The sequence below is a fragment of the Zingiber officinale genome, chromosome 6A, assembly GCF_018446385.1.
Source record: "Zingiber officinale cultivar Zhangliang chromosome 6A, Zo_v1.1, whole genome shotgun sequence".
NCBI classification, from domain to species: domain Eukaryota; kingdom Viridiplantae; phylum Streptophyta; class Magnoliopsida; order Zingiberales; family Zingiberaceae; genus Zingiber; species Zingiber officinale.
Genome location: NC_055997.1, coordinates 119,089,549 through 119,114,598, shown reverse-complemented (window position 1 = coordinate 119,114,598; position 25,050 = coordinate 119,089,549). Strand labels below are relative to the sequence as shown.

The window sequence follows — 25,050 nt, the reverse complement described above, 5'->3', positions numbered from 1 at the left end:
AATGGAATTCATGGGAATGCTCAGCATGAAAAAGAAAATTCAAAAAGACACATATTTGACTAATAATAAGCATTCAAATTGACCAAAACGTTTAATGGAAGACACAAAAACTTGACGACCACAGCAATTTAGCAATGAATTCATCAGATCCAGATCCAAATCCAAACAAACGCCAGAAATTCAAATGAAACCTAGACCAGCACTCGAGCTATGGAGCACTAACCGACAGGATCAAGCAGTGAGCACGACAGCGCCGCCCGCTGCCTTGATCTTCTTCTCAGCAATCTTCGACACAAGCTTGGCCTTCACGACGATGGGGCGGCCCGGAGGCAACGCCCCTTTGCCGAGGACCTTGAAGTACCCAAACTGGGTGACGTCGATGAGCGGAGCATTTGGGCCGCTGCCGCTCTTGGAGGCCTCGTCCTTGACACCTTCGGGGACGAGGGACCAGAGGCTGTCGATGTTGACGATGGGGCAGTGGAACTTGTTGCGGAGGCGATGGAAGTAGCGCATACCGACCTTCCCGAAGTAACCCGGGTGATACTTGTCGAAGAGGATGCGATGGTGGTGCATGCCTCCGGCGTTACCGCGACCACCGGGATGCTTCCGGTGCTTGCCGATACGTCCGTGGCCGGCGCTAACGTGGCCCCTCTTCTTCCGGTTCTTCTTGAAGCGGGTTGTCATGGCGACGACGGCGGCTCCGCCCTAATACCGATTAGGGTTTCTACAAAATGTGTAAGACAAAGATCGGAAACTGAGTAGCGGTCGTACTTTATATATAGCTACAGATTGACGCTCGACCGTGTGATTAGGACTCAACGGTAAATGATCTACGAAATCGCACTGATATTCGGTTCGTGGAGAATGCTATTGTTGTTTTCATATGATTATCCTTTTAAAATTTGAAATTATATATTTACCCTTTTACAGTGGCGTCAATTTTATTTTAGTCCTACGGTTTATATTTTTTTTAAAGTACCTCACAAGCACTGAACTGGAGTTTATAATCGCCGGAAATAGGGAAGAGACAGCCCCCGACGAGATGATTTAGCTTGAGAAACTATACACCGGTGGCGAAGAAGATGAACCTGGAGGGTAAATAAGGAGCACAAGGCAACGCCGGTGAGTCAACATTCTCTCTTCTTCCGTGCCTGCTTTTTGTTCTGTTTTTTGGTAGTGCACTCAAGTTGCTCGACAAAATGTCTCAATTTGACAACGAAGGATAGATACTGGTCCACTGCCGCATGTATTCGTACCAATACAGTTTTGTTTATGGGTTTTGTGATTTTACTACTGAACTTGAACGAAAGAATAAAATTCACAGAGTACGAATGCTCTTTAGCTACAACATGAGAATCCAGTGCCTACTGTACATGATTGATCATAAACCATGCGATGAGAATCATAAGACACTGTAACCTGTATTTTCAGTTAATCAAGTGTGAAATTACTTCAGTAGCTTCTACATATTAATCTGATACTGGTTAAGAAAGTTTTTTCTTTCTTTCTTAGAATTATGCTCTTGTATCATGTGCATGTTTTCTCTCAATCCTAATACCAGTTCCAACCATAGATGATAAAGGTGGATCTTGTTTTTGGCCCTGAACACCAATGTGAAACTGTGTCAAAAAAGTTCTATGAGCAAGGGTCTTTGTTGTATTCAGTAGCAGGATAAATTCCATTTAGTTCACTTCCATATGTGGAACTCAAGATCTCTTGTGATTGTAGTTTCATCTGTATGTGATCTGGGTATAGATTTGGCTGTTTTGGAGAATTTTCTTATTTACTTGAATGGTGGTTAAATTCAAAAGGCAAAATGATCTCTATAAGACTTTGATTACTTAGACAGGGAGCTTCATCATTTATGTACATTTTTGTGATATTTTCCTAGTATATTCTATCAAAATTATTAGACCCTTAAAAGGATGAACTATGATAATCCATTTTATGATCTCTCTCTCTCACATACACATATGTTTCCACATGAAAGCTTGATGAACTCCTAAACAAGCCATTAACTATTATTATGAGACAAAAACAATTATGGTTACATGTTTTTGACACAGCGGCTTATCCATTAAATCATCATCATCATCGAGTCTTGTTTGCCATAACTATTGGAGGTCGGATACATGTCTTTCCACTTACCTCTATGTAAATATATTACAATAGTATCCAAATCAACTAAGTTATGTTTTATTATCTCTTATACCTTCTATTCTAATAGATTCAAGCTCTAAACTAGTTGGCTTTGCACATGCTCTAATATTTCCTCTCATTTTTTAGTATATACTGCAGCCATAATTGCTCTCGAATATCAATGTATTTTTACTTTGATATTTCTAAAAACTCTACACATTCATCTTACCATTTGTCATTTTTAGTATATTAACTTGTTATATGTTACTTCTTAACAATAGAACATTATGATCCAAATGTATAAATGGTGGCATCACTATATATATATAACCGTCCACGCATGAGTGATTGAGGCATCTGGAAAATCCAATTAGCTTAACCTCGGAGCTAAAAAAAATATTATTAGTGTTAGTGCAGCGAGACCGGCAAGAGGGGGGTGAATTGCCTGCAAATGAAAGTATACCCTTCTCAAGACTTTCAATTCAAAAATGCAACACTAAAAAATTAAAGAATAGAAATAAAGAGGAGACAGAATTTTAACTTGGTTACAACCCAGGGGGTTGTTAATCCAAGGCGGTCGAACAACTCTACTAGAATATCTCCTTCACTATAGGCGGAGAAACCTTTTTTACACACTTAGAATGCTCAGAGGTTGCTAGGAACTTAATACAGAGTTGAATGATTATTTCCTAGCTCCAGGGGCCTTTATATAGCTCCTGGAAAGTCTATTTCGAGTGTTGAAGACGCCTCCAAAAAGGTTCAAGGCGCCTCCAATGGTTTGACCGGATAAAACTCTATCCGATTGCAAATGGGCACTTTGGCTGGGTCCAAGGCGCCTCAAACAGCCTTGGAGGCGCCTTGGACTGTCTGAGGCGCCTTCAAGGTGATGGAGGCGCCTCAGACTGGCAGGCAGCACAAGCGCCTTCAGCACTTCGTTGAAGGCGCCTCAAGCTAGCTTTCCAGCTCCTTTTGACTTCATTTTGGCTTCCGATGCTCCGATAGCTTGGGTGATTGCGGCCAACCTGAATAGGGCTCACCCGAACCCAATTCCCGGCCTTTTCCTCGAGCAGACTTCCGTCCCGACTTCTCGTCCCTCGAACGTCGTGCACGTTCTTCTCGTCCACCGGAGTACTCTTCCGCAACTCTCTCGTCCTTCGGACGCGCCGAGCTTGTCGACTCCCTTCCCGTGCCGTCCTTCTCGCTAGCTGCGTCTTCCGCTCGACTTCCTGTGCTCCTAAGTTCCTGCACACTTAGACACAAGGATCAGATAACAAAGCAGGACCTAACTAACTTGGTTGATCACATCAAAATACCCACAGGGTCCAACAATCTCTCCCTTTTTGATGTGCATCAACCAAAGTTCAAATTAGGGTTAAACAGACAAGTAGTAATTTTGAAGAAATTACTAAACTAACTTTTTTAAGCATAAATTTACAATTAAAATAAATTGCAACATAAGATTTAGCTTAGATCTAATACCAATTTTTGAACAGAATATCATTTTACAAAATTTCAAAATCAAATTTTAAAATATTTCTAACTCCCCCTGAACTTGTGCTTATCTCTCCCCCTTTGATCATAGCAAAAACGGGATCTAAAACATATTCAAAATTCTAAGTCCTTTGAAATACTTTCTAAGTCTTTTGAAAACAGTTTCAAACTTAGGCACTTTTAAAAAAGTTTTAAAAAAAATTCGAAGTAAAAAAATGTTAAAACAAAATTTTAACTTAGGCCTATCTCTCCCCCTTTGAAACTTGATTTAAAAAAAAATGTTTTTAAAAGAAACTTTCTAAAGCATTATTTAATCTTAATTTTAATGTTTTATCAGAAAGTTAATTAAACATTTTTATTCCAATATTTTGGCTTCCAGGTCGTGGCGAGACACTAGACCTTCTTGGTTATTGGAGCAACAACCACTTCCTTAGACAAAGCCTCATAAAGAAATTTTAATGTTTAATTTTCTCGCTAAAAGCTTTTAAATTTTTTTTTTTGAAAAAATTTAGTTTAGGAAAGATTTTGAACCAATAAAGGTTTCTTCCTACTGGATTAATTAAGAACTTAGGGGGTACATAGTTTCTAGGAACTTTTCTAAGTTGTCCCTGATGCTTTCTAATATACCAATTTAATTTTCCATAAACTCTAAGTTTTGATTTTGGAAATTTAATTAAGCATGCATGATTATTTTTTAATTTTTCAATCTCAATTTTCAGTTTCTCATTTTAAAATATCATAATGCTTTTGCTAATTGTAATTTCAATTCAACATTTTCTTTTTCTAATTTCGCTAGATCTTTTGTAAACACTTTGATAAATTCAAAAGACTGAGTAGGGGTGAGTTCACGTACCTTACTTACCTCACTTGGTGATGCTCCCCCTTCGTCGCAGCTTTCTTCTTCTTCTGATGATCCTCCCCCTTCATCTATGCTCATCTCCAAGCTGGTTTCTTCGAAAAGATGGTTGGCCGTCAGTGCTACTCCCGATTCGGAGGATGAAGAATCATCCCAAGTGGCCTTCAGACTCTTGCGTTTAGTGGATGCTGGTCTCTGAGACTTGTCCTTTTTCTTTAATTTGGGGCAACCTTCCTTGATGTGCCCTTCCTCGTTGCAGTTGTAGCATCGGACCGTCCTTTTGTTGCGTTGATTCTTCCTTGACTGCGATCGAAATTTATTAGTTTTAAGAAATCTATTGAAACGTCTTACCAGTAGCGCCGCTTCAGTTTCGTCGATCGACGCTTTAGAGTCGGGATCATCCTTTTCGACTTATAGGGCAATGTTGAGGTTCGACTTCTCTACTTGTTTAGGCTCTGCAAGTCGAGACTCGTGAAGTTCGAAAGTAGAAAATAAACTTTCTAAACTACTTACCTCAAAGTCCTTAGAGATGTAGTGAGCATCTACTAAGGACACCCACTCTGGAGTTCTTGGGAAGGCGTTGAGCGCATACCGGATGGAATCTCGATTTGTTACCGATTCACCGAGATTTGTCAGTTGCGTTATCAGCTCCTTGATTCTCGCTTGGAGTTGCGCTACCTTCTCGTCGGTGTTCATCGGAGATTCGTCAGTTGAGTCCGGAGGGTGTCACACCTCGCTAGCTTTGCTTCTGAGGTGCCTTCGTGGAGCTCCAGGAATTTATCCCAGAGGTCTTTGGCGGAGTCGTAGCTTCCGATCCGACTTACCTCCTGGGGTGGCAGAACACTGAGCAGGTAAAATTCGGCCTTTCCGTTGGCCACGAAATCGTGGCCTGCTCCTTCTTGTTCCAGTTGTATTCTTCTTTGTTTTTTGGCGCTGTATATCCTTATTTTATTATTAAAAGGATATCGAATTCGGTCTTGAAAAATACCTCCATTTTTCGCTTCCATGTAGCGAAGTCTCCGTCGAACTTCAGGGGATGAATGTTTGCTCCGGCCATCGTCTTGATCTTTATGCTTCAGTTGGCGGTTAGTCCTTTTGAGGCGGTCCGGCTTTGATACCACTTGTTGTTGTAGCGAGGCCGGCAAGAGGGGGGTGAATTGCCTGCAAATGAAAGTATACCCTCCTCAAGACTTTCAACTCAAAAATGCAACACTAAAAAATTAAAGAATAGAAATAAAGAGGAGATAAAATTTTAACTTGGTTACAACCGAGGAGGTTGTTAATCCAAGGCGGTCGAACAGCTCTACTAGAATATCTCCTTCACTGTAGGCGGAGAAGCCTTTTTTACAATACTTAGAATGCTCAGAGGTTGCTAGGAACTTAATATAGAGTTGAATGATTATTTCTTAGCTCCAGGGGTCTTTATATAGCTCTTGGAAAGTCTATCTCGAGTGTTGAAGGCGCCTCCAAAAGGGTTCAAGGCGCCTTCAATGGTTTAACCGGATAAAACTCTATCCGATTGCAAATGACTACTTTGGCTGGGTCCGAGGCGCCTCAAACAGCCTTGGAGGCGCCTCGAACTGTCTGAGGCGCCTTCAAGGTGATGGAGGCGCCTCAGACTGGGCAGGCAGCACAGGCGCCTTCAGCACTTCGTTGAAGGCGCCCTAAGCTAGCTTTCCAGCTCCTTTTGGCTTCATTTTGGCTTCCGATGCTCCGATAGCTTGGGTGATTGCGGCCAACCGGAATAGGGCTCACCCGAACCTAATTCTCGGCCTTTTCCTCGAGCTGGCTTCTGTCCCGGCTTCTCGTCCCTCGAACGCCGCGTACGTTCTTCTTATCCACCGGAGTATTCTTCCGCAGCTCTCTCATCCTTCGGACGCACCGAGCCCGTCGGTTCCCTTCCTATGTCGTCCTTTTCGCTAGCTGCGTCTTCCGCTCGACTTCCTGTGCTCCTAAGTTCCTGCACACTTAAACACAGGGATCAGATAACAAAACATGACCTAACTAACTTGGTTGATCACATCAAAATACCCACGGGGTCCAACAATTAGGCACCCTAAATATATACCCATCAGCACCTAACAATTTTTTTGTTTTAATTTTTTTTTAACTTGAACACTATAACCCAACCCCTATACCCTAAAGAAAAAATCTAATTGGCTTAACTCCGGAGCTAAAAAAATAAACAAAAAAAAAACCTACCTATCTCAACATAGAGGTGCTTGGAATGAATCTAGGCACGTCGACCATTGTCACGGACAAAGTCCACAGGGCTTCATCTGTAGCGTAACATTTCTTTTATATATATATATATATATATTTGAAATGTTGTCCACCTTATGCCGCATTCATTTTGAAGCTTATTGATTTTTTTATTTGAACACGTAGTGTAATTGATTTTTTTATTTTTTTTAAGTTCTCAGTTATCTCAATCCATGATCCATATTTCTAATTTAATTTTACACAACAATTATATCTTCGAATGCTTCTAGAGGGATTCATTTTGAAGCTTATTGAATGCTTCTAGAGGGATTTAACACAACAATTATAACTGTTGTGTTGTTATTTAACACAACAAAGTCTTTCTGCTTAAAAAAATAGAGAATCTTCTACTTTGATACCCAGACAATTTCTTCATAGAAAGACAAAAAGTTTCTAAAATAACCGATATTCATACACTAGATCTCTCACTTTCTAATCTCATTTCTTCATCTTAATAGGAGAATCATAATCTCTCAGTTTCTAATCTCATATCATAATTAGTTCATCCTGGTAATTAACAGAAGTCTCCCTTGTTGAATAATAGATATAAAAAAACATTTGAAACTCTTGCAAGAATTTTATGTCCAATCATCTTTTACCTTCATTGATTTCTTATTTTCTTTCCTTTAATTTTTGAAGTTTTTCTTCACAATTCAGTTTTTTTTTGCAATTCAAATTTTGACAGCAATACCTGCAATTAACATGCACTAAAGAGATATATCTTGAAGCTTAGCCATTGAATTCTTGAAACATAAAACAAGCCAATGTATCTTATACTGAGACATTGAAAGACCGAAGTTTTTCCAAAACAAACCAATATTTATATGCTGAGTCTCTCAGTTTCTAATCTCATATCATGACTTCATCCTGGTAATTAACAAAAGCAGAATATTATTGCATGTATATTCTCAAGCATATGAGGATGGTATTGAGTAAAGAAAACTAATGAATCAGGGAATAGGAATGGGAGTAGGCTGCAAGGATTGCAGTAGATTATCAGGCAAGCTCAAAGGAGGCAATGAGAATTGTCCATAAGTGGAGCTCCCTTTCCTCATCTCCTGCATTGTCACCAAAGCAACAACTGTGCTCCTAAATATGCTCTGCTCTTCTCCTACTAATTTCCTTTTGTCTTCTGGTTTCAATTGCTGATGATCGGACTCGGAAGGGAATACTAAATCTATCATGCTTTCACATTCTTTGACTAGCTTCGAGATGAGATCTGTTGTGAAGAAAGGTTGCTTCAGGATCTTTTCGATGAAGAGTAGTCGCAGGAGGCGCCCACTGCGCTTGTCGTATTTCTTCAAGATCTTGGCTAGCCCTGCAATAATCAAATCCGGCACAAAGCATAGGAAAGAAGAGAAGCTGAGTTCAAAGTGACAGTGGTATAAGTATTTTCATCGGACCCTAATGTTGTATAGCTTTTCTTCGCAATAGAAGATTAAAACTTTTGTTTTTTTTTCATTCGTTGATGCAGGAAAAGATTTCCTGCATATGAGTCTAATGGAGCTAAGTAGAAGATCTTGAAATTGGCAATGACCTATGTAGTTGATGCTGCTGTAGTTCTCCAGCAGCACCATTTCCCCATGTAAGTTCACAATCTCCTTCCTAATCCTTGACATCTCCTTTGCATACTCTTCCTCTCTTCCTCTTGCCTGATACATCTCAGCCACCCTCTTGACCATCTCCTGCAAATGCTGCCACCAAAAAAGATCAAATTTTTATTCCACAGATTTCTTGATCTGGCAGCGGCGGCACATGAATGCTCAACAGGTATCGGACTTGAGTCACGAATCCACTTGTTCAAGCATCTTACCCTCTGCCTGATGATGAATTCCTCCTCCCGCCCAACAAAGAAGGCATTGAGCTTGTCGATCTCGAAATTCAGCAGCTCGATGAACTCAGCCTCGACCTTGGAGCAAGGCTGGGCTTCCGGGATGAGCTTCACCAGCTGCTTAAGGTCCTTGTAGGACAAGAACTCGTCCCTCCATGCTGGGAGAGTCTCCTCTATCTGCTCCTTCAGCCTTTTGCCAAACTTCATGTCTCTTAAAACTGAATTGATCTCAGCTTGGCAGATGAATCAAGCATATTGCTGTGTGCAGGTATCTGAACCACCAAGAAGAGCAGATGATTATAAGCTGAGGAAGGGGGGGAATATTTGGGAGCATATACTAAGCGTGTTAGGATGAACTGAGGTAACGAAATCAAAGCATGGAGTAGTTCCCTGGCATATTCTTTGGAACCCCAAAATCCCAAGGCTTGGGATTGGAGGATTGATGCCACAAGTCTCCAAAAAGAAAGTTAGACTTTTTCCTTTGCTTTCAATGCTTGTGATTGTCTAATTGGAACAAGACTAAGTGGTGGATATGCGGTAGATTCCGGAGGATCTAGTTAGGCACTGTGCAAGATCCTCCGAGTTTTCTCAATCGAGATCCGAGCTAGGACGAGTAGCTTGTAGACTTCTGAATTGCATTCTTGGTCTTTTGTATCTTTGTTTGATTAAAAAAACTGTTTGGATTAGTTATTAATGAAATAGAGGGCTTAGTGTTCTCCACTTCTTTGTCATTTTGTGCTGATTAATTAGGTATTTGTTCTTTGTTACTCTCGGAGTTATTCAAAGATTACAAGGATATGCTTTTTCTTTAGTCGTAAATCAAAAAATCAAATTGCAAGATGCCAGAGAACGAAGCGATCAAGGCACCAGCAACTAAAAGAAGCTAAGATATCGATATCTTCTTTTGATTTTTTTTTTCCAAATTTTTATATTGAGTGAAAAGAAATTTTAGAGAAATGAAAATGAATTTATCAGACCCTTAAAACATAGAAACAATCAATTGCAAAATTAATTCTATTAAATAATATTTAGTATGAGAACAAAGCTAGTTCATTACCATTTCTTTGATTTAATATTGTATATATATATATATGGTATACTTTAATTTGGAATTTCTTTTTTGATAATGAGCTTGTGGATCTTAAATTCTAATGTATAAAATAGTTTTAAAAAATATTTATCGAGAAGTTCCTTAGTGAATTTGTTGAGACAAGAATTATTTTTAAAAATGGCAACTGTGAAGTTTTTATGAATTGAAAAAAATTAGAAATAGTTTTTTATGGTTGATGCGGTGATGAGAAGGGGACTTACCTCGCGGAGGATAACTGCCACGATGGAGGTCAAAGTCAAGACGATCAACGCTCAGATATCATCGGTTGGTCAGGCTATCATGCTCCGACCGAGGGGAGAGGGTTCCAGCTCTGCCTTTAACACGGGGAGGTGTCAAATAACTGACGCTTAATGGAATATTGGACGTCGGACGGAGGGAAGAAACGGTGTGCATAAGCCGGCCCGAGCAGCTACCCCGCTCGGCCAAGCAACTAGACTCGACGGGAAGAGCGGAACTTCTGTCGAGCGGACGTGGCACAAGCACAAAGGAATTCCGACCGAGCGAACGCGACACAAACATAGTGGAATTCCGGCCGAACGGACGCGGCACAAACGCAGTGGAGTTCCGTCCGAGCGGATGAGACACACGAACAACGAAGTTCCTGTCGAGCGGCCAACCCGCTCGACCTAGCAACATACTCCTTCTGATATCCATCGACATCCCTTTGGGAGTTAGTACCGCCGATACCGGACATGGACAACCAAAAGATCGTACGACAAAAGTTTTCATTGTCACTTCAGAGATATACTCGGCTTGTTAAGGTACTGTGTCAGAGACACTTGGAAAAACTTTGGGAAGCGTGCTTGCCTTGGGGACCGTGCACGCACGCTACAGAAGCTCTATATAAAGGGGGGTCCAAGCATCGGAGGAGGTACGCAATACGCGATAGACGTTGTTCTCGCTACTGTTCATTCTTGTTGCTCTGCCTTATACTTCATCGTCGGTGTAAAATACCGAAAATAGGTGAATATTAATACGGAAAATTTCCGGAATTTTTGGAAATTTTTGGGGAATTTTTAGGAGCTCGTACGGATGAGTTAACGGGGATAAAAACGAGGTCCGGAAAAGCCTGTTTAGGCTACCCGATTTAAGCGAGGAAAAGATTATATTTATATATCCTTTTCCTTTTTATTTTCTTTATTTCTTTTTGTTTTCTGTTGTCGCTGAACCCGGGCCATTCCCCCGCCGCATCTCTTCCCCAACTTTCCCGACGCCGATTCCTCTCGCGCCGAAGCCCTAACCGCCGGCCACTCGGCGGTTCCCTTCCCTCCTCTCCTCTCCCACGCGTGCATAAACCCTCGGACCAAGGGAGAAGCCGACACTTTCTCCTCTTTGTGCCTGTGCCCGCGCGAAAGCTTCAGCCGAACCACCTCCGGCCTGTGCCCTAGCCGCCGGCGACGGAGCAGCCGCAAACCCCCGGTGCCCTAGAGCCGATCACCGTGCATCTCCCTTTCTTCCTCGTCCCGGTGGTGAGTTCACTGCCGATTTTCTGTGCCGACACCCGAGCCTAGCGCCGACGCCGCCACCCGGTTCCTCTTCTTCCTGTGCCCGAACCCTAGCACTGACATTGCCGACCAGCTAGCCACAAGAACTCGCCGGCAGGAAGAACCAGCACCCCCATTTCTGTCTCTGCCCTAGATTGCCGGAATTCAGAGGATTAGGTACGTTTTCGGTTGGCAGCAGCAACTCAAGTTTTGGGGTTCCTTTCTGTGCCCTAATTCAACTGCATGATTTTTCTTTCAGCCGACCACAGTGCCCTAGTTGGGTGTACTGCCGCCGCTGTTTCTCTGCACAGTGCTGCCGTCGTTCGCCCTATTGCCGTCAGCCGAACCCTAGATTGTTGCTTGCTCACCTGGGCCTAGTTCCCTACTGCAGAAGCCTTTAACCCGTGCCCTAGCAGTGAGGTCACTTGTTCTAATTCCAGTAGCAACCATCTTTTGTAGTTGGATCCAATTTAGAAGTTTTTAAATTGGGTTAGAATTTAGTTTGGCAAATTGTGGTATGATAGAATTAGGTAAACTAGACCTTATGTTTGATATACAGGACCTTGACGCGAGACGAGCATCTCGGAGTCAGAATTGGACCTTTCTTTTGTCGGAGGCGAGTACTTTGACTTATGTCTTTTGATATGCATGATAAAGTGTTTAACATATAGCAAGAATTGTGTTTCCATTTGATTCGGTTGGTCACTATATGATCTGTTACATGTTGTTTGTTTATTTATTAGAATGTTATTATTTATCTGACCATACATGCTTTCGGTAGTGACCCAACCATGTGATACATCATGTTCAGGACCTAGGGTTTATATGATACCCTATCTGTTTGTGTACCTTCCATCCGATGCATTGACTTGTGGTACACCTTTTATTTATGTATGGATCTTGCATTGCTATTCATGAGATTGCCATGCTTAGTATCATGCATCATGTTTGCATGCTGTGCGATTGTCGGCTCCACTATGGTTGAGCCCATCGCCAGTTACATGTACTGCACACACCACCACCACCCATGGATTAGTGGTATATCGAGACGGTGTGTGGCGGTTCATTTGGCTCCGTTGGTCGAGGACTCAGCTTGGTAGCCGTGATCGATTCCTTCTGTTGGCTCAGCGGCATTTAGTGTAGCGAGTAATGGCCGATGTAAGGTGGACTCTGTTTGGCTCCGTTGGTCGGGAGACTCAGCGTAGTCGGCAGAGATTTCCTCCCGTCATTGTGTATCGGAGATGAGAGCATTGAGCTCCCATTTATGATTTGGGGCGGAGGGAGTACTCGATAGCATCCGTCCACTCGATCCTGTCGGGAGCGGTGATGTCCGAGTGCAGTCACCATATCATTTATTGCATTTTATTGTTTGTGATTGTTGCACTTATATGCTTGCATTTGTATGGATGCATTTGATTGACATGCATATAGGATTAAGATTTTCTTCGATCCGACGACCTGTACCTTTGTACCTTGATTCGGTTAGTACATTTATCTCGATTTCATTTCAGTTGCATTTATTCCTTCTCGTATTCGGGAGACTGTACGCATGATTGTTATCTCTTATTTGTTTTATTATGCATATCAGTTGTACTGAGTGTTGGACTCACCGCCTCCATTGTTGATATTTTCAGGTTGAAGTCTGGAGCAGTTCCAGTCGCTGGCCCCCCATCTGCACGTAGAGCCAGTTCTCTACTAGTTCGTTATTTGTTTTTATTTGGCCTTTTTCTATATCAGACTTTGTTTTAGTATTGACTTTGGATTTTTCCTATGGATATTGTATGGAGTGATACCTTTTGATGGATTTTTGATATGGTATTGGATTTCATTCTACTACGTGCCTGCCTGGACGGCAGAAGAGGTGAGTTCGTTGGATTTGAGCTTTACGAGTGTAGTGGAGTAGGGTGGATTTCGAGTCAGAGTCCTATTGTTATTGATTACTATTATTAACTGCGTGGTTGTGACAGCCAGAGGCTGAATATCTTTATAAACTGCGTGGTGTTTGTTTTTATTTATTGTTATCATTCTAGCCGCCTGTGGCTGATGTATATGTGATATGTAGAAAGTTTCATATTGTCCGTCGTACAGGGGAGATGCTGCCGAAATTTCTTCGGACAGAGACTCCTCTGGGGCGTGACAATTTAGTGGTATCAGAGCAGGTATACGATACTTGCTGTGTGTTCTGGATTTATACGATCTTTGTTTTCGTATTATGGATACTTTGAATAATCTGATATCAGTTTATTGGGTATCAGCGCGCCAAAGTTTGGCGATATTTATTTGATTTCCGTTTGTTGGATTTTCGGGATTTATCTGATACCAATTCATTGGTATCAGAGCAGGGTGTGATACCTGCGTTTGGTATTTTGGACATTTTTTATACTAACCCTAGTTGCGAGACAGATTAGTCTGGGTAGTTATTTTGGGTTACACGGATTTTCCATTTCGATTTTGTTATGGACTTCTGTTATTGATTTATACGGATTTCCAGTGTTGTTTTTCTCGTACGGAATTCCGAGGTCAATTTGGGGGCTGGACAGCGACGGAACATCTCCAGACAGCAATTAGGTATGGTGTCATTTTGGTAATTGTTTATACCTGTAGTAATATCTGTAATACAATTTAACAGATATGAGGCGATCTACGCGTATTGCTGCGAGACGTGGTGCTGGACGAGCACGTGCGAGGACTGCAGGGTCTCTGGATATACCAGAGATGCCTACCGAGGCTGAGCCTGTCGGTCAGGGACAGACTCAGCATACTGCGAGTGCGGCGGGCCTTCAGACTCCGATGGCTCCCTTAGAGGTGCCTACCTCAGCTGCACCGCCAGTATCCACTGCTCCTGTATTTCCGGTACCACCAGGGATACCATTAGCATATCCGACACCAGCTCCAGCTCAATCTATTGCGTACTCGGCACCACCGCCACCTGGACTCACCGTGTATCCGGCACCAGCAGCCCCTGTGCCCCCAGTACATACAGTGTACTCAGCAGCACCTGCACTAGGGATACCGGCTACTCCACATTCGATACCATTGCCTACCGTACATCCAGCTGCGGCCACTTATGTCCACCCTACAGTGCCACCGACAGCATATGCTCCAGTTTACCCAGCAGCACAGGGAGTACTTCCTCCGATTTATGCACCGGTACCACCTGTAGTACCAGCTCCAGTGGTTCTGCCAGTTCCGACAGCCGTCCCGACAGCCGTTCCGACACACCTCACTGACTTTGCGGCGGTACGAGCCAGGATTCCAGTGTTGGCAGAGTCGATGAAGAGTCGATTCACACTCTTCCGAGGAGACAGGGATCCGAGTGTGGCCTTGTCTTGGATTGAGACTATGGAGCGGACTTTCTTTTATATTGCTTGCTCCGAGTGGGAGAAAGCAGAGCTGGCTGCTTTTCACTTACGGGATGCGGCCGACACTTGGTGGCTTACCCAGCGTTCTATCATCGGTGATCAGAACATCACTTGGGCCAGATTCAGAGAGGCTTTTGAGAGCCGTTTCTTTCCACGAGCTTATCAGATGGCTCGCCAGCAGGATTTCCTGAGTTTGCGACAGAATAATCGGACAGTGACTGAGTATAATGCAGAGTTTGACAGATTGGCCAGGTTTTGTCCAGAGCTAGTTGCTGAGGACAGTTCACGTATGCTGCAGTTCATTCAGGGACTGGATGGACATTTGCAACTAAGACTTGTCGGTCTTGGTATCACATCTTATGCAGAGATGTTGGACAGAACCCTCATTATTGAGTCAGCTCAGCAGAGAGTTTTTCGGGATAGGAAAAGGAAGCAGCCGAGTCAGACATCTGGACAGAGCCAGCAGCCTCAGACTACACCACAGCAGAGCAGGCGTAGTCGATCAGATCAGGGTACATCTGGGGTATCACGTAAACCTCAGAAATCAGGGCAGTCTTCTTCAGGACGTTTCCGGTCTTCTCAGCAGAACCGGAAACAACCCGCCAGCGACATTCGCTGTTTCAGATGTGGATCCAGAGATCATGTCACTTCAGCCTGTTCTCTGGGACAGTCAGTTTGCTTTCATTGCAAACTGCCTGGACACCAGAGTCGAGATTGTCCGCAGAAGACTCAGCATATGGCTTCCGGAGGGTCTGATCATGGAGGACAGTCCGGTCAGTCCGGAACTTATCGAGGAGGGCGACGAGCCCAACATTTACATGGTCAGCAGCAGAGTGCTTCACCGCAGCATTTGGCATGCTTGGACAGAGTACTCTAGTGCTTCCATAGCACCTCGAGTTACATTGGGACTTTATTATCCGGCAGGGCGATGTCGGATCGACCTCGGCCTTTAGGTCGATGCAGACTCGGTCGGCCAGTACCGATGTCGATCGCCGTCCTCTCGGTCTTCTACGGCGCGATATCCGGCCTCGGTGGCGAGCTTACCGGCGCGGCGTACCTCCTCCTCCTCCGAGGCGGGCGTGTTCATGCGATGACCGAGAGGATGCGCAATGAGCCGACGGTTTTCCGCGGTATGATTTCTATTTATGCCTTATCTGCATATATACTGATAGATATCGGTAGCTCGCATTCATTTATATCTCGCACTTTTATGCGGGAGGTTGGTAGATTACCCACTTGCAGACCCCAGCGTTCCCTACCGTCCGGTGATTCATTGGACGTCACCCAGAGGTCGAGGTTGCCCGTTAGATTTTGGCAACCTAATACTTACGATGGATCTTTTAGTATTAGAAATGGTCGATTTTGATATTATTCTTGGCATGGATTGTTTGTCGGCATATCATGCCACAATTGATTGCCAGACGAGGGTGGTCACTTTCGGCCTCCGAACCAACCCTCGTGGGATTTCACCGGCATCAGAGACAGGCTTATCGATCATTTCGGCGATTCATTGTCACATGGCTGTCAAGGTTTTCTGTTATCTTTGATCGATCGAGGGGCAGATAGTTCCTGACTCTCGGCGTTCTGTAGTCCGGGAGTACCAGGATGTATTTCGGAGGCTGCGGGTTTGCCTCCCGAAGGCCGGTGGAGTTCGCTATTGAGTTAATTCGGGAACCGCACCGACATCTAAAGCTCCATATCGTATGGCACCAAAAGAGTTGAACGAGTGAAGGTTCAACTCCGGGAGCTTTTAGATTTATTCGCCTAGTGTTTCCCATGGGGTTCTCCAGTTTTGTCAAGAAAAAGGACGGTACCATGAGGTTATGTATTGACTACGGACAAGTGATCGTTAGAAATAAATATCCTTACCACGGATCGAGGATTTGTTTGATCAGCGGTACATCAGTGTATTCTAAGATTGATCTGCGATCCGGATATCATCAGTTGAGAGAGACTCATATTCAGAAGACAACTTTCCGTACTCGATACGGTCATTATGAGTTTTGGTAATGCCATTTGGGCTTACCAATGCTCCAATGTGTTTATGGACTTGATGAACCGCATATTTACGGAGTATCTGGATCAGTTTGTTATCGTTTTTATTGATGACATATTGGTCTACTCTCATTCCGAGGAGGAGCACGCACAGCATCTTCGCATAGTTTTGGAGATTCTTCGACGACATCAGTTGTACGCGAAATTCAGCAAGTGTGCGTTCTGGCTATCCTCAGTCAGTTTTCTGGGACATGGGATTCTCAGAAGATCGAGGCTGTCACCAGTTGGGAGCAGCCGAAGTCGATTCAGGAGATCCGTAGTTTTCGGGGTTGGCCGGATATTACCGACGTTTTGTCGAGGGTTTCTCGCGTATTGCTATGTCACTGACACGAAAGGCGTGAAGTTTACGTGGACCGAGGATTGCGAGACCAGCTTTCGGGGAGCGGAGATTAGTGTCGGCTCAGTTTTGGTTTTACCTTCGGAGAGGATGGTTGTACTTTACGCGCATCTCTTGAGGTTTGGGCTGCTACGATGCGACGGCAGAGTAGTCTCTTATGCTTCTCGTCGGTTGAAGGAGCATGAGAGGAACTACCAGTTCATGACTTGGAGTTGCCATCATTTTGCTCGAAGCTTTGGCGACATTATTTATATGGTATCACATTTGAGATTCTTCGATCATAAGAGTCTCAAATATATTTTCACTCGAAGGAGCTTAATCTCCGACGGAGGAGATGGATGGAGTTCTGAAGGACTACGATTGTACCATTAGCTACCACCGGGAAAGCTAATGTGGTTGCGAATGACTCAGCAGGAAGTCGAGCGACTTTGGCTTGCCGGACTTGATCACGGACTTGATTGAGTTTTTGAGTTAGACTTGGAGGAGGGATCTCTGAGCGAGGTATTCTAGTTACCATGGTTGCTCGATCGTCGATCGGGCGAAGATCCAGAGGCTCAGTGGTGATCGGCATTGTCGATTCATTGGCGATCGAGATAGCTTCAAAGGCGTGACCGAGTTTACGAGACGAGGAGGGTGCTATATACTTCCGAGCAGATTATGCGTACCTCGGTCTCATCCGGTCTTACGGAACTTCAGGAGGCTCACCGTTCTCGATTTGCGATCCATCCAGCGGGACCCGTATGTATCGAGATTTGAGGCGTTCCTCTGGTGGAGCGGCATGAAGAAAGACATCGCGGTTTCGTAGCTAGATGTCTTGTGCATCGGTGAAGGTGAGCATCGAGACTGCAGGATTATTTGGTGATTCCTATTCCTGAGTGGAAGTGGGATCACATTACCATGGACTTTGTGGTAGGATTGCCGAGGACACGACGAGGCCATGACGCGATTTGGGTAATCGTTGATCGATTAACCAAATCCGCGCATTTCTTAGCGATCCGGAGGACTGATCCCCTGGATCGATTGGCGGATCTATATTGTCGAGAGATCATCAGACTACATGGTGTTCCGTTGAGTATCATTTCTGATAGAGATCCACGGTTTACGTCTCGTTTCTGGCAGAGTCCGCAGCAGGCCTTGGGCACACAGCTCCGATTTAGTACAGCTTTCCATCCACAGACAGATGGACAGTCAGAGCGGACCATTCAGACTTTAGAGGACCTGCTGAGGTCATGTGCTATGGATTTTGGGGGCAGTTGGGAGGACCATCTGCCATTGGTAGAGTTTGCTTACAACAACAGCTTTCATTCGGCTATCCAGATGGCACCGTTTGAGGCGTTGTATGGTAGACCTTGTCGGACACCCACCCTCTGGGATGACGTTGGAGAGGCCCAGTTGTTGGGACCTCAGAGAGCTCAGCAGGACGCAGAGTTAGTCCGTACTATCAGACGGAGGATGTCAGAGGCACAGGACCGGCAGAAGAGTTATGCAGATCGGAGACGCAGACCCCTAGAGTTCTCTGTTGGCGACCATGTATTTCTACGAGTTTCACCTACTAAAGGGGTGAAGAGATTTGGCCTCAGAGGTAAGCTAGCTCCGCGGTACATTGGTCCTTTCGAGATCTTGGAGAGGATCGGAGCAGTAGCTTACCGACTGGCACTACCATCGTCCCTGTCAGGCGTCCACGATGTATTTCATGTATCTATGCTGAGGAGATACGTACCTGACCCGACGCATGTACTGGCTGATATTCCAGTTTCAGTTCAGCCTGACATTACTTATGAGGAGATTCCGGTACGGATTCTGGACCGGAAAGAGCGTCAATTGCGGAACAAGACCATCCGGTTGGTTAAAGTCGGATGGCAGCATCATTCAGACGGGGAGGCTACTTGGGAGCTCGAGGACACTATCCGAGCTCGATATCCCCATCTTTTCACTTGAGGTATGTGAGTTTATTTACCGTTCAGCATTTATTATTATTATTTGTTATTAGTACTTGCTGATGGTAGATACTGAAATTTGGGGACCAAATTTTTATTAGTGGGGGAGAATGTAAAATACCGAAAATAGGTGAATATTAATACGGAAATTTTCCGGAATTTTTGGAAATTTTTGGGGAATTTTTAGGAGCTCGTACGGATGAGTTAACGGGGATAAAAACGAGGTCCGGAAAAGCCTGTTTAGGCTACCCGATTTAAGTGAGGAAAAGATTATATTTATATATCCTTTTCCTTTTTATTTTCTTTATTTCTTTTTGTTTTCTGTTGTCGCTGAACCCGGGCCATTCCCCCGCCGCATCTCTTCCCCAACTTTCCCGACGCCGATTCCTCTCGCGCCGAAGCCCTAACCGCCGGCCACTCGGCGGTTCCCTTCCCTCCTCTCCTCTCCCACGCGTGCATAAACCCTCGGACCAAGGGAGAAGTCGACACTTTCTCCTCTTTGTGCCTGTGCCCGCGCGAAAGCTTCAGCCGAACCACCTCCGGCCTGTGCCCTAGCCGCCGGCGACGCACGGAGCAGCGCCGCAAACCCCCGGTGCCCTGGTGTGAGTTCACTGCCGATTTTCTGTGCCGACACCCGAGCCTAGCGCCGACGCCGCCACCTAGTTCCTCTTCTTCCTGTGCCCGAACCCTAGCACTGACATTGCCGACCAGCTAGCCACAAGAACTCGCCGGCAGGAAGAACCAGCACCCCCATTTCTGTCTCTGCCCTAGATTGCCGGAATTCAGAGGATTAGGTACGTTTTCGGTTGGCAGCAGCAACTCAAGTTTTGGGGTTCCTTTCTGTGCCCAAATTCAACTGCATGATTTTTCTTTCAGCCGACCACAGTGCCCTAGTTGGGTGTACTGCCGCAGCTGTTTCTCTGCACAGTGCTGCCGTCGTTCGCCCTATTGCCGTCAGCCGAACCCTAGATCGTTGCTTGCTCACCTGGGCCTAGTTCCCTACTGCAGAAGCCTTTAACCCGTGCCCTAGCAGTGAGGTCACTTGTTCTAATTCCAGTAGCAACCATCTTTTGTAGTTGGATCCAATTTAGACGTTTTTAAATTGGGTTAGAATTTAGTTTGGCAAATTGTGGTATGATAGAATTAGCTAAACTAGACCTTATGTTTGATATACAGGACCTTGACGCGAGACGAGCATCTCGGAGTCAGAATTGGACCTTTCTTTTGTCGGAGGCGGGTACTTTGACTTATGTCTTTTAATATGCATGATAAAGTGTTTAACATATAGCAAGAATTGTGTTTCCATTTGATTCGGTTGGTCACTATATGATCTGTTACATGTTGTTTGTTTATTTATTAGAATGTTATTATTTATCTGACCATACATGCTTTCGGTAGTGACCCAACCATGTGATACATCATGTTCAGGACCTAGGGTTTATATGATACCCTATCTGTTTGTGTACCTTCCATCCGATGCATTGACTTGTGGTACACCTTTTATTTATGTATGGATCTTGCTATGCTATTCATGAGATTGTCATGCTTAGTATCATGCATCATGTTTGCATGTTGTGCGATTGTCGGCTCCACTATGGTTGAGCCCATCGCCAGTTACTTGCACACACCACCACCACCCATGGATTAGTGGTATATCAGACGGGTGTGTGGCGGTTCTGCTTTTGGCTCCGTTGGTCCGAGGACTCGGCGTGGTAGCCGTGATCGATTCCTTCTGTTTAGCTCGGCGGCATTTAGTGTAGCGGTAGTGGCCAAGCAAGGTGGACTCTGTTGGCTCCGTTGGTCGAGACTCGGCATAGTAGCCGTGATTTTTCCTCCCGTCATTGTGTCTGGGAGATGAGAGCATTGAGCTCCCCATTTATGATTTGGGGCGGAGGGCGGAGTACTCGATAGCATCCGTCCACTCGATCCTCGGGAGCGGTGATGTCCGAGTCTGCAGTCACCATATCATTTATTGCATTTTATTGTTTGTGATTGTTGCACTTATATCTGCATTTGTATGGATGCATTTGATTGACATGCATCTGAGATTAAGATTTTCTTGCTTCGACGACTGTTACCTTTGTACCTTGATTCGGTTAATCTGATTATCTCCCGATTTCATTTCGATTGCATTTATTCCTTCGTATTGGAGTATCGCATGATTAGTGTTATCATTATTTGTTTTATTATGCATATCGGTTGTACTGCTGAGTGTTGGACTCACCCGCCTCCATTGTTGATATTTTCGGGTTGAAGGTAGTTCCAGTCGCTGGCCCCCCATCTGCACGTAGAGCCAGTTCTCTACTAGTTCGTTATTTGTTTTTATTTGGCCTTTTTCTATATCAGACTTTGTTTTAGTATTGACTTTGGATTTTTCCTATGGATATTGTATGGAGTGATACCTTTTGATGGATTTTTGATATGGTATTGGATTTCATTCTACTACGTGCCTGCCTGGACGGCAGAAGAGGTGAGTTCGTTGGATTCAGTGTAGTGGAGTAGGGTGGATTTCGAGTCAGAGTCCTATTGTTATTGATTACTATTATTAACTGCGTGGTTGTGACAGCCAGAGGCTGAATATCTTTATAAACTGCGTGGTGTTTGTTTTTATTTATTGTTATCATTCCAACCGCCTGTGGCTGATGTATATGTGATATGTAGAAAGTTTCATATTGTCCGTCGTACAGGGGAGATGCTGCCGAAATTTCTTCGGACAGAGACTCCTCTGGGGCGTGACAGTCGGTGACTGACTTGAGCGTCGGAGGGCCAACGCCGGGGACCCCTTCCCTGACTCGGCACTGACGTAATTTGTGTTGTAGGTCCGAGCGGAGTATACAGACGGTCAGCGGGAGCACCACATTTCCAACTTTCCATCTCATCGACAGACGGTCAGCGGGAATGCCACATTTCCAACTTTCCATCTCATCGACTTTCGGACATGATCAATGATTATTACTATCCCAAAATATTTTTAAAATTTTTATTATTTACTAATACATATATTATTCCACGACGTGAAAAATACAATATAGTGCTTTGTATCAATAAATCCACGGCTGCCAATTAAGTGGGTTCAGATATATAATTCCCAACTTAAATGAGTAAAGTAGAGAAAAATCCCTAATCACAATTTGAATTTTACATGCAATCCCCACTCATAAAAAACTTTGTTTCCAATCCCTGCATGCAAAGTTTTATTTGCTTCAACTCCCTCATTCAAATATTGTGACCTAATTGCCCTCAGAATTTTTAGGTACAAAAGGTCTAAAAATGAGTATAATTCCTCTTAAATTCAGTGTTTTACACTAGAATCGAGTATATTTTCTATTAAATTGATCATATCTTTTTCCTATTTTAATATAATTCCTCCTAAATTCAATACTATTTAAAGAAAATCTAGTATATTTTCTATCCAATTAAGTATCATTTAAAAAAAAATCTAGTATATTTTCTATCCAATTGAGTATCATTTAAAGAAAATCTAGTATATTCGAGTATATTTTCTATTAAAATTGCCCTTCATATTTTTTAGGTATAAATAGTCTAAAAATGAGTATAATTCCTATTAAATTCAACATTTTAAACTATAATTGAATATATTTTCTATTAAATTGAGTACGATTTTTTCCTATTTAATATAATTCCTCCTAAATTCCCATTTGAAAAAAATTTAGTATATTTTTCATCTAATTAAGTATCATTTAAAGAAAATCTAGTATATTTTTCATCCAATTAAGTACTATTTAAAGAAAATCTAGTATACTTTCTATTCAATTGAGGTGGAAAAAGAATCGTACTATAGAAAATATACTAGATTCTAATTTAATGTACTGAATTTAAGAGAAATTATACTCATTTTTAGACTTTTTATACTTAAAATAGAGCAATTAGGTAAGTATATTTGACTAGGGAGTGGAAATAAAAATTTATTCCAATGGAGACTGCATGCAAAATTATGTTTATCAATGGAGACTGCATATAAATGTAACACCCGAAAATTCCCAAAATAATTATTAGAAGTATCCTAGTATTTTTCTGGAATTTTAGGATATTTTTACAGAATTTTTAGAGTAGCGGAGGTGGCAAAAATAAATGGAATCGTAAAATAGCCTACGCGGGAATTGAACCCGAGACCTATTGGATCCTACGACTTATAGCGGACTCCAGTAAACAAGTGAACCCAGCAGGGCCGTGCTGAAAGAAAAGGGAGGCAATTAAATTTATATTAGAGTTGGGCGAAATTAACCACTTAATATAAATAGGGAATTGATAAGTGAAGAGTTATTTTTAACGTGACTTCTCCTCAAACCCTCACCGCCGCCCACTTCCCCTCCTCCTTCTCTCGGCGCACCAAGCAAAGGCTAGGGTTCCGCCCCTAGGCTACCCGGAGCACCTTCCGGCGATGACTCCGACACGAGGGCGCTTCCCTTCGCGAGAGGAACACCTAGACGCAAGAGAATCGTCGAGAAGATCGTCTCCACCGGAAATCTAGTGATTAGAATCGTAAGAAAACCAACACAGGAGGTAAGAAACCCCTCACCTGCAGTATAAGTAGCTTCCGTATGAATTTTTATGCTTCAGTTAGTAGTATGTAGATTTTCGGCACAAAGGATGCGAATTAGCGCATACCAAGTGCTCGATTAAATTATTAGCACGGTTAAAATGCAACTTAAGCATTTTACTAACTTAGCTAAATGCAATAGAAGCATTCATTCAGTATGTTTAGTTTTAGTACAACTTATATGGGACTACGGTCCAATGGGTGGGCTCCCATAGTCGCCTCTAGGTTCAGATAACCTAGCTCTAGGTTCAGATAACCTAGAAATAGCAATATAAGAAGAACACAGCTATAATCAGTATTTTATTTTAGCAATGACACTGTACTAGATTAGATATCCATTGGGTTGAGCTCCCATAGTCGTCCCTAGGTTCAGCTAACCTAGTAACCCTACTAAATTCGGGACTTGCAAATCCGGGTCTAGTTAGGGATGCGCGCATAGCACGTACAGTTGCCGGGCCCAAACAGCAGCATGATTATTATTTTAATCTATTTATGAAAATAGTTTTCAAAACTTCACAAATAGTTATGTGGATTCAGTACAGCTTTAGCATTAGTCTAGAATTAACTCAGTTCAGTTTTTGTATTAGTTCAGTGTTCTATTGATACAATATGATAGTTTATGTTAGCACTTATTGCCATGACTAGTTTGTTTGTATGTCATGCTATGCTCTTACATGTTCAGTATTCATATGTTTCAAATAGCATGTTTTAAAAACATAAATTGCATCGTATGCATGTTTTAGTGAGGTAGATGGTTTCTTACTAAGCTCTCAAGCTTACAGATACTATTTTCCTTATACTGCAGATAAAGGTAAAGGGAAGATGGACTAGCGGAGGCTGGAGGTCAATGCAATGATGAAGATGTGTGTGGATGGAACATGGAATAAAGACTTTGGAAGAACTAGAACATTTAAGAACTTGGTGTTTCTTATTATGTTACTCTTTGCTTATTTAGTTATCTAAATGCATCAAAATTATAGAAAATCTGCTTAGATTGTTAGTGACCATGTTTCGGATGCTAGTCGTTTGCTATTAATATGTTTCCAGCTATTATAGAACTCATGTATGTGATCTTGGCACGAAACAGTGTTGAAAATCAGAGCTTTGCTGCGAAATCAGAAACCCCAATTGATCAGCGGATCGATTGGGGGCCCTCAATCGATCAGCGGATCGATTGGGGGCCCTCAATCGATCAGTGGATCGATTGGGAGCCTGGTTCCGTGAACAGTAAGCTTCTGGATCCATCAGCGCTGATCGATTGAGGGCCCTCAATCGATCAGTGGATCGATTGGGAGCCTGGTTCCGCGAACAGTAAGCTTCTGGATCCATCAGCCGATCGATCCAGTCGCATTCTGTCGCAAACAGTAAGCCTCTGGATCGATCAGCCGATCGATTGGGAAATCGCTCCCGCGAACAGAGAGCTCTGGAATCGATCACTGGATCGATTAGCCAGTCTGGATCGATCAGCCGATCGATCCAGATTATTACCCCGAGAAGAGTAGCGATTTGAATCGATTCATGGATCGATCCAACAGCTTGCAATCGATCGAGTTCAATCTGGATCGATTGGGGAAGTTGGGTTTCGACCAAGAGACCTAGTTATTCAGTTTCCTGACCATAGGGG

At 43.3% G+C, this 25,050-nt stretch overlaps 2 protein-coding genes across 3 annotated transcripts; both read right to left on the bottom strand.

The window, feature by feature from the left end:
- Positions 1-54: 54 nt before the first annotated feature.
- On the bottom strand, positions 55-759 carry LOC121994347 (60S ribosomal protein L27a-3-like). Its single transcript, XM_042548416.1, has one exon. The coding sequence runs from the start codon at positions 682-684 to the stop codon at positions 232-234; it is 453 nt and encodes a 150-aa protein (XP_042404350.1). The 5' UTR covers positions 685-759; the 3' UTR covers positions 55-231.
- A 6,741-nt stretch (positions 760-7,500) lies between these two features.
- Positions 7,501-9,046, bottom strand: LOC121997706 (SPX domain-containing protein 3-like). Of its 2 annotated transcripts, none has more exons than XM_042552274.1 (3): positions 8,562-9,046; positions 8,286-8,433; positions 7,501-8,066 (listed from the first exon to the last, which is right to left on the bottom strand). In XM_042552274.1, exons 1-3 carry the CDS (start codon positions 8,784-8,786, stop codon positions 7,699-7,701), a joined length of 741 nt encoding a protein of 246 aa, XP_042408208.1. In that variant the 5' UTR covers positions 8,787-9,046; the 3' UTR covers positions 7,501-7,698. The 2 variants fall into 2 exon arrangements, with proteins under 2 accessions (XP_042408208.1, XP_042408207.1); XM_042552273.1 differs by having other exon boundaries at positions 8,286-8,442; positions 8,562-9,042.
- Between the last annotated feature and the right edge of the window lie 16,004 nt (positions 9,047-25,050).